The sequence below is a fragment of the Daucus carota genome, chromosome 5, assembly GCF_001625215.2.
Source record: "Daucus carota subsp. sativus chromosome 5, DH1 v3.0, whole genome shotgun sequence".
NCBI lineage: Eukaryota > Viridiplantae > Streptophyta > Magnoliopsida > Apiales > Apiaceae > Daucus > Daucus carota.
This window is the reverse complement of record NC_030385.2, coordinates 857,267-867,576: the sequence shown is the minus strand read 5'-3', so window position 1 is coordinate 867,576 and position 10,310 is coordinate 857,267. Positions and strand designations below refer to the sequence as shown.

At 30.0% G+C, this 10,310-nt stretch overlaps 1 protein-coding gene across 6 annotated transcripts; it reads right to left on the bottom strand.

Moving 5' to 3' along the window:
• Positions 1-4,431: 4,431 nt before the first annotated feature.
• Positions 4,432-9,666, bottom strand: LOC108220747 (uncharacterized). Of its 6 annotated transcripts, none has more exons than XM_064092843.1 (5): positions 9,525-9,666; positions 6,196-6,373; positions 5,169-5,280; positions 4,981-5,034; positions 4,432-4,872 (listed from the first exon to the last, which is right to left on the bottom strand). In XM_064092843.1, the coding sequence occupies exons 2-5, from the start codon at positions 6,237-6,239 to the stop codon at positions 4,639-4,641; spliced, it is 444 nt and encodes a 147-aa protein (XP_063948913.1). In that variant the 5' UTR covers positions 6,240-6,373; positions 9,525-9,666; the 3' UTR covers positions 4,432-4,638. The 6 variants fall into 6 exon arrangements, with proteins under 6 accessions (XP_063948913.1, XP_017250086.1, XP_017250087.1 ...); XM_017394597.2 differs by lacking the exon at positions 9,525-9,666 and adding an exon at positions 8,714-9,003; XM_017394598.2 differs by lacking the exon at positions 9,525-9,666 and adding an exon at positions 8,714-8,994 and having other exon boundaries at positions 5,169-5,307.
• Between the last annotated feature and the right edge of the window lie 644 nt (positions 9,667-10,310).

Genomic DNA, 10,310 nt, shown 5'->3' with positions numbered 1-10,310 from the left:
TAACTTGTAGAATGTTTAGGATTTTCAAAATTTTTAACAAAATAATGATGTTTATAGAACATGATTTGCAAAATAGCACATTTTGTAATGTTTTTATGTCATTTTATAGTTGCAGAACATACGTGGTCTACGGTACTACAGTAAATATGTGGACTACATGGAACTTTGTTCTATATACTTATATATAATAAGCGTAAGGGAGATAATTTGGTCGCATGGTCCTATGGTCCAAAAGTTTATCATCCGTTGGATTGTATATTGAACAAATAAGCACCGTTAGATTAGAACAAAATTAAATTCTGTTCTATAAGGAAACGACATCTACTTGCATGTTTATAATTCTTTTTTTGAATCTAAAACATATTCTGTCTTTCATGTGTTTTTGGTTTTTTTTTAATCCAAAATAAATATTTCCTACAAATTTTAATTGTAGAATCGTATAAATCGCACCGTCACAAAATTATTTTTATCCATCGGATCGTATATTGAACAAATAAGCACAGTTAGATTATTTTTATCTACTTGCATGTTTAGAATTCCTTTTCTGAATCCAAAACAAATTCAGTATTTCACGTGTTTATGATTTTTTTTAATCCAAAATAAATATTTTCTACCAATTTTATTTGTAAAATGTTATAAATCGCACCGTCACAAAATTATTTTTATCTAATATATTTTAAAATTAATAAGCCCGATTTATGTGGGGAACGAATACAAAAACTTTTTCTTAATCCAAAACAAATTCTACCATCTTATTGCATGTTTATGATTCATCTTCTTAATTCAAAACAAATTGGGTTTATCAATTTTAATCTTGAACCATAAAAATTTTTAGAAAAATACTTAAATCACATTATAATAATTCTAATATGAAATATATTTATAAATATAATCTAATAGGAGTTGGCGTCACATATTCTACTTAAAATAATTTAAAATTTGATAGAAAGAATTTAATACTTTGGCATGATACATACAATTTTAATTTATTATTTATAAATTAAATTTTTTCACACCATTTAAAATATATTTAAAAAGTTTATAAATAATTAAAAAGCTCCCGTGCCTTGCACGGGCTATAAGCTAGTTTATATATAATAATCATAGGAGAGATAATTTGGTTGTTTGGTCGCATGGTCGTCTTACTAAGCTTATCATCCGTTCGATCGTATACAGAACAAATACGCACCGTTGGGTTAGAATAAAATTATGTTCTATACTATAACGTAACTGATATCTACTTATATATATATATATATGATTCTTTTTCTTAATCTAAAATAAATTCTACCTTTCACATGTTTATGATTTTTTTAATCCAAAATAAATATTTTCTACCAATTTTAATTGTAGAAGCATATAAATCACACCGTCACAAAATTTTTATCTCTATTCTATAACGCAACTGATATCTACTTGCACATATATGATTCTTTTTCTTAATCCAAAACAAATTCTACCTTTCACATGTTTATGATTTCTTTTAATCCAAAATAAATATTTTCTACTAGTGTTAATTGTATAAGCATATAAATCACACTGTCACAATATTATTTTTATCTAATATATTTTCTTAAACAACATACTAAATTAAAATAATATTATGCACAATATTAAAATTAATTAGCCAAATTTATATGAGAAACAAACACAAAAACCTTTTCTTAATTCAAAACAAATTTTACCTTTTACTTGCATGTTTATGATTCCTTTTTCTTAATTCAAAACAAATTATGTTTACCAATTTTAATTCTAGATACATATATATTTTTAGAAAAATAAATAAATCACATTAGATATCATAATTCTAATATAAAATATATTTATAAATATAATCTAATAGAAGTTGGCATCACATATATAAAACTCTACTACGCAAATACATATCAACAAAAAAATTAAGAGTATAACGTGAAATTATCATAATAGAAGTTGATATTACATACAAAATTCTGTCATATAAAAACAAATTAACCAATTCAATATCCGGGACAACACCAAAATCTTTCAAATATAAAACCAGACAAGATCATGAACCTAAATCACTCGAAATAATTTTTTTTTTAAATTAAAAAGATCTCGTGCATTAGACGGGTTATAAAATAAGTATATATAGATAAATATGATTATAAGTCTTATAAACCAAAGTCATGAGTAATATGAAACTCGAGTTCTATTCAACAAAGTGTTTAAACAGTTACCTATACTATACCATACTATAATAAGCCAGGATGAGTATAATTTGTCCTCGTACAAAATTTTGGTTTGATCATGTTAGGTTTGGTGATTCACTTTATAAATAAAAGTCTGTTACACGTATTTGTCTTCGTATAAAATTTTGGTTTGGTGATGTTGGTTTGGTGATTTACTTTATAAATAAAAATCTGTTACACGTAGAGTTATCATAGTCTTACATCTCTAAACAGTTTGATATACTACAAGATAAAAACTCCACTATTATTCTTTTAAATATAATTTATAATTAGTTAAAAAAATAAAAAAAGTAAATTTCTAATCATTAATATATATTAGTATTATATAATAATTAATAATTAATTCAAAATTATATAGCCGCCCGTGCTTTGCACGGGTTTAAAGCTAGTTAAATTAAATTTCAAATGTTTTACGAGTCAACTCAAATAACTTGCAAACAGTTTGACAGCTTCCCCTTATTTTGAATTGTTTCATCGTCCAACCGGGCTATATTCACGCAGTCTGTTAACAACCCTTCCCTCTGTTCATTATTTCAAATTCAGTTTCAGTCTCCGGATTATCCAGGATCAATCACTGCTGTGCGTGGCAAGACAAATTTACCTAGCACTGAACCCTCTTGAGGTTATTTCATCTCCTCTTTTAACTGACCGGAGCTTTTGATCAAGGGCTCAGACTCTCAGATACATAGCTTCTCTAAAAAACTTGGGATATATGAGCTGATATGCATCATTTTGGACAGCAAAACCAAAACCAAAACCAAAAAACAACTTCTGATTCAGGGTTTTTGCATTACTTCTACCAAAGCAACCAGTTAAAACAAGCAGGTATCTGATCTCTTCCGCGGGGCATCTCAAGTAAGTATCCACACCAGTGTTCCAGAAATTGTGATCAAATTATAATATGTTACAATTTGTTCGTCTAAACATTGTTGGTTGAACATATATTTATTTAATCTCTCATATTTGTGAATTAAAGAGAACAAGGCCACTGGCCTCAATGTTTTTCATTTTTACTTTTTTCTTTTTGCTAAGACTTAATTACCAAAAAAACTATTAAACTTATGTGATTTTTTCAATTTAACCATAAAATTGTTTTTGTTGCACAATAATGCAACTAAGTATACAAAATCAATTTGACATAACCCAATTTTAATGAATCCCTAACCATGGTTGTTTTATAGCTGACATGAATGCCGCATACAGCACAACACATCAATTTTTTTATTTAATTCTAAAATTTTACATAATTTATTATACATACATAAAAAGTCAGCTATATTTACATTTTCTTTTTGTGTATAAAAGTTCAAGTGATTTTTAGAAGTATTACAATGCATGTCAAACTCTCGTTATCAGATCACCAAAATATTGCAAACTATCATAATATTTTAATAATGCTAAAAAGAAAAATATAGTGTTAATAATTAAATCCGAATCTAACATCAGTGACAAAAAAAAATCCGAACCTAACATCAGTGACAAAAAAATCATAGTTTAGTGCTAAGTTTCTAAATACACGATAAGTTTGGTGGCGAAAAAATCAATTTTTTCTTAAATAAAATTATCAATTCGATGTAAATTCATATAAATCGCATGATAAATAATCGATATACAGTACCTGATAGACAGTGGTTTCAAAAAATCACACCAACATCGTCGCTTTTGAACATAAATTTTAGTACGCTCTGTGTTTGTGTAGATTGTAAATTAGGATTTTGACCCTTAATGAGATAGTAAAAGTATTAATAAAACCCATGTACTAAATAATTTAATTAATAACTTGATAATATATGTGGCACCCATCTTAATTTTAACTTAACCATGGTTATGAACTAATGAGATTGGGTTTTTAAAATAAAATTTTTTAAAGTTACTTGCATTATCCTGCAACAAATATACTATTGTGGTTAAATTGAAAAAAACATGATAGTTATATAGTTTTTTTGGTAATTAAGTCTTTTGCTAAATAGTAGTAATTATTTGGGATATAACAACTCAACAGAACCAACTCAATTTTTTGTCTTGTACCATTATTATATCATAATTTAAAAAGAAATCTGAGTACCTAATGAACTTATATTATATATAACATATTACATTACATAAGTTAAATCAGAATAAAGCCCTTTCTGAGCTCTAAAATTTGTTGTGCATCAAACCAATCACACAATTTTCATAGGATACCTTTATAACTTGCAATAGAATTGAATGCACAAGATACAAACTAGAGATTTTATATCTTCAAAATATCAGACATAACAGCAAAAGAGGGAAATTCTTGTCTGTAATGCAGCAAGTAACTACGTGGATGATTCTCAATTAACTACATATACGATCCTCAATAGAACTATTTCCATGGCTTCATATTCACAACCTGCTTACATAGATGATCCTCAAATAACTACATAGACGATCCTCAATAAAACTATGTCCCTGGCTTAATATTCAAAACCTGTTCTGCAAAACGGGGAAAGAGATTCCAGCATGCACTCTGCAATTGACCACACCTCCCCACATCATCTACCAACCGTCCAATGATTTTGTTCTGCTCTGCAACTTCCTCCCTGAGTCTGGAGGTCTCCCCATTTTTATAACAAAAATACAATCCAGCAACACCGGCAACATATCCAAAAACCCATTCGCTTTTTGCAATGATATCCTTTAAACCAACATCAAACAATTCAAAAATGAGATATATACGCATAATTATGATAAAGTTTATAGTAATAACGTATCCAATACAAATATAAAATTATAAAAATGTTACCGTTTTCACAGTGGCTACGAAAACTACTACAGATCCAGACTGCTGAACAAAATCCTGAAATAAAAAGGTAAACAATTAATGTATTATATATGACTCATTTATACAATGGATATATCATATATGACTCGTCTATAAAAATAAAAGAAACAAATATAAGAAAAAAACAGTTAATTAGTTAATTACGGTACCTCTGTGACCTTGCCAGTTTTCTGCTCCATATTAATAATACCCTCAACCGTTGTCCCCCGGTACAGCTTTTGCAAACGGTCAGGCATGACCTTGGATGCCATTGCCCTTAGCCTGTTTACAAAAGAAATTCATCTTAACCTGACAAAATCAAAGAAAACCAAAACAAAAATAATACAGTTTGTCAAGTCCATGAAAATGTTTAAATGAATTTAGGCTTACATGCATTTGACATACACAAAAATGGAGTAGAAATATTTTTGTAAGCTACAGTGCTTATGAGTTTTAAACTTTGTAAATATGATCCATATTAGTGTCTTCTTTTTCTACCAGATACAGGATCTATCGATCTTCAAGGCTTAGGCAAAGCCTCAGAGGCTAGGTAGTTTATTTCTATAAATTGTGTAATAAAACTAAGGCAAATGACATTTGTGTAAAAGCAGTCAGAAAACAAAAGTAAACAAAGAAACTCAATTTGGTCAATGGTCAATGATTTCACTGCACTTTGATGATTCCAAGGTATTAGGATTAACAAAGAGCTTAAAAATACATCTGAGTTTCCTCTGCAGTGTAAAAAAAAAGATTGTTTGGGTTTAAACCTTAATTATTCTAGAAAGATATGCATATTTCCTACTTGATATGCAGCTCTAGGTATATATTCTAATAATTCTAGGTAGTCTGTGTCAAGTGACAAAGAAATCATAAACAACTCCATATACAACCTATAACTAGGTACTAGAACCAAAATTTTCTATCAAACAGACCTAACGGGTAAGGATATAGCGATCTTCAAGGCTTAGGCCAAGCCTCTATAGGCCAGGCAGTTTATTCTATTCTATTGAGTAATAGAACTAAGGCAAATGGCACCTAAAGGTTTGACTTAAGATAAAGACTGACATTCACAAAATACTCGCATTTCTTTTAGTCCATACAAAAACACTGAAGTCTTCAAAGTCCATAACTTAATGGCGATCCTCAACATGAAAACATTTAGGTTGTCATAAAATAAACATAGTACTAATCTACTACCTAATTCTGATCTTTGAATTCTTGTTCCACAATCTTTGCCACATGCTTTTCAATTGCACAGGAACGCACCGCTTTTAGTCGTCCATCATTGTCATAGAAATGTTGTACCGAGAATATAATTCCACAAACAGTGGAGAGGCAGATTACCGATCTTTTCAAATCCATTTTGCTACAAGCTCTGGTTTACAATTAAAACATTGATTCAAGGATCAGAAATTATTAACACTGATTCAAGGATCAAAAAAGTAATTAATAGTACAAGTTCAAAATAATACACAATTTTCAATCAATTGATATGCATCTTTCCTACTTGATATGCAGCTTAATTATTCTAAAAGATATGCATCTTTCCTACTTGATATGCAGCTCTAGGTTTATATATATTCTAATCATTCTAGGTAGTTTGTGTCAAGTGACAAAGAAATCATAAACAACTCCATATACAACCTATAACTAGGTATTAGAACCAAAATTTTCTATCAAACAGACCTAACGGGTAAGGATATAGCGATCTTCAACAGTGGCGGAACCAGGATTAAAAATTAGGGGGGGCTGAAATATATTTTCATCTATACTTGCATAAATAGCTTTCTTAATATATATCATCATACTATCATTTAGTCATGCATCTTTCATCCTATCACGCTGATAAGTCTACATTGTTTTTATAGTAGAAAAAACTATCTCAACAATAGCAATGACAACGGGTAAAACTAGAGCTAACTCAACCAGAAGATAAACTAAGGGATAAACAGTGTGTCTGTGTGTCTTAACCGTCATGACAGGAAGATTTCCTATACTTTGAAATCCAGATTAATCTTTATCCGCTCTCACATCATTGATAAACTCCAGGTCTAGTAAAGAGATATCGTTTGGATAAAATTGTGCAAGGCAGAAAATTAATTCCTAAGATTCAAAGAGCAAATATAAAGTAGTAGCTCTATGTTTCCTTCTGTAAAACGGTTATCCATCTCTTGGGAAATTAGATCAATAATCTGTTAAATAAAAAGGTTAGTAAACAAGTTTTATAACACTGAACATCTTCTAAAAATGTCTCCCATTCTTTCTCTCTTGATAGCTGCAATTTAAAATTTCATACTTCGAACCCTTTTCATAGTATTTATAATATTTCAAGTTCTTTGTTGTAAAGCTTATGACAGATCATTAGTAATTGCGAAGAAAACTTTCATCAAAAGAACTCCACTGAGTTAGGGTAGTGTCAATGTGTGCGTATGACTTATGAGAGCATGTCCAAAAGATTCTTCACATGGGCTCTTTAGCCTAAATTTGAAGAATATGCAGATTGAAATGAATTCCAACAAGCTCCTAGCATATATAGATAGAGAGCGCATATAGGGAATATTGTTGGAGATATTGTGTAATTTACTTCTTAAATAGTTAAGAGTTGATTGTTTATATCATTTTTAGAGAAAAGTTAAGGAGTTTGTTGGAGTTGCTCTCAGTTTGAATGTATTTGTTAATTAGACTCTCGTTAGACCAAGTGTCTTTTCTTTTCCTTTTTTTCCCAATAAGTCCCTCTCTATGACATTTATAATTCAGCGGGGGCTAAAAAAAATTATACTGACATCACACTAATTCAGCGGGGGCTGAAAAAAAAATATACATTGTTTTTTCGAGGTTAGGGGGGGCTCTAGCATCCCCAAGCCCCCCTCTGGTTCCGCCACTGATCTTCAAGGCTTAGGCCAAGCCTCTATAGGCCAGGCAGTTTATTCTATTCTATTGAGTAATAGAACTAAGGCAAATGGTATTTATGTAAAGGAGTCAGAAATCGAAAATAATAAAAGCTCAATTTGGTGAATGGTCATAGCCTTTTCACTTAAAATGATTCCAAGGTATTACGATTAACAGTGAGCTTAAAAATACATTCCAGTCTGCAGTCTGTAAAAAAGATTACCATTGTCTAGCTTTGAACATTAACGTGCTTGTGCAAAGTAGTTGTAAACGATGTGCAAAGTACTTTATTAAACACCTCATTGGTTAAGCAGACACCTCTGTGAGGATTTTTCAAGCAGAAGCATTTTATTATTTTTTAAATTAGCTTAATTACTTACAGAGTATGTACCGGCAACTCGTTTAGCCCTAAGATTTGTATATATTACGTTTTTTCGTTGAACTTCAACAAAAAATAACCAAACTCGTCATTTGAAACAGCAACTAGATCTAGTTTTAAACGATTTGCAGAGCAGTGCACATAAAACGCTGTACAATCTTTTAAAATTGAAGCTTGTAAACCATTTCAAGCATCAAGCATGTTGGAATAACTCAATTACCATAAGATACATCAACTATAAACTTGGAATTACTCAATTACCAACAAAACCCCCCAATTCAAAACATAAAGAAGATATCTAGTTGACCCCCAATTTATCAAATTTGTGTATATATATAACAATAATACAACAAGTACAATCATAAACTAAGAATATCATGGTAGTTGGTTAAGCATATCAGCAAACATTTCACAAATATAACGACAAGAAAGAGAGAAAATTATCACCTGTAGTTGCAGCAAGGACTCAGCTTGGATCTTTGATTTTAGACGTACCGATAGTTTTTATGTTTTTGAAGTTTAGAGTGTTGGATGTTTTTTAATTTCAACGGGCTGAAAAAGACTTTGTTGGACATGGGCTGGTTACATAAATGGGCTGTTATAAGTCTCTGTATATAACTACTGGGTTTTTTTTTGGCTAAATCTCTTTTTTCTTCCTCAAAAATACTAAAAATAGTTTATCGATACCAACTAGTCAACAAACTAGTCAACAAACAAAGTCAACTAATTTTAGTATTTTTGAAGAAGAAAAAAGAGATTTAGCCAAAAAAAAAAAAAAAAACAGTAGTTATATACATAGACTTATAACAGCCCATTTATGTAACCAGCCCATGTCCAACGAAGTCTTTTTCAGTCCGTTGAAATTAAAAAAACATCCAACACTCTAAACTTCAAAAACATAAAAACTATCAGTACGTCTAAAATCAAAGATCCAAGCTGAGTCCTTGCTGCAACTACAGGTGATAATTTTCTCTCTTTCTTGTCGTTATATTTGTGAAATATTTGCTGATATGCTTAACCAACTACCATGATATTCTTAGTTTATGATTGTACTTGTTGTATTATTGTTATATATATACACAAATTTGATAAATTGGGGTCAACTAGATATCTTCTTTATGTTTTAAATTGGGGGGTTTTGTTGGTAATTGAGTAATTCCAAGTTTATAGTTGATGTATCTTATGGTAATTGAGTTATTCCAAGCATATCAGCAAACATTTCACAAATATAACGACAAGAAAGAGAGAAAATTATCACCTGTAGCTGCAGTAAGAGCCGGTTCGCAATCTCTTTCTTTAGCCTCCAGCAACTTCTCAGCTTGGATCTTTAATTTTAGACTACCGATAGTTTTTATGTTTTTTAAGTTTAGAGGTGGGATGTTTTTCAATTTGAACGGGCTGAAAAAGACTTTGTTGGATATGGGCTGTTATAAGTCTATGTATATAACTACTAGTACTCGTGAAAACGAGTCGAATAAGTACGAACAAGAGTATGGTCGGATTTGGCTCGAATTTATAATTATTCGTTTGAATTGGGTCCGGATTCGAATTAAAATTATATAATTTTGTTCATATTTGATTAGATTCGAATATCAATATTCAAATATTATCCGGCTCGGCTCGAACGGATACCAAATATCTCATTTTTATATATTCGTATTCGAATTTGTAGAAGATAATTAAAAAATTATGAATACTCAAATAATTATCTACTATGACTAAAATGAAATCATTTGTAGGGTATTATATTAATATAAATATTATTTATATGATGTATATTATACATAATAATATACATGATTTACGAATTCGATTCGAGTATCTTTATTGAATATGTATATTCGAGTAATCTTAATTTAATCGAACTACTCTAAATAAATATGTCCGAGTACCAGAATGGTAGGTTCCGACTCGGTATTCGTTCGAAATATAAAACCGCATTCGAATTCGCTCATTTCTTAGACGAATACGAATTATATTCGTTTTTAACGAGTCGAATCTAAGTTCGAACCCGAATTACTCGGATTCATTTTCAGCCCTAACT

What these genes read in the sequence shown, in the direction of transcription:
- LOC108220747 (XM_064092843.1), bottom strand. Translation starts at nt 6,239, where the DNA reads ATGTGGCAAAGATTGTGGAACAAGAATTCAAAGATCAGAATTAG. An exon ending in AATTCAAAGATCAGAATTAG is followed by an intron (nt 5,281 to 6,195) that starts GTAGTAGATTAG and finishes TTTTGTAAACAG; the next exon opens with GCTAAGGGCAATGGCATCCA. An exon ending in AAACTGGCAAGGTCACAGAG is followed by an intron (nt 5,035 to 5,168) that starts GTACCGTAATTA and finishes TTTTTATTTCAG; the next exon opens with GATTTTGTTCAGCAGTCTGG.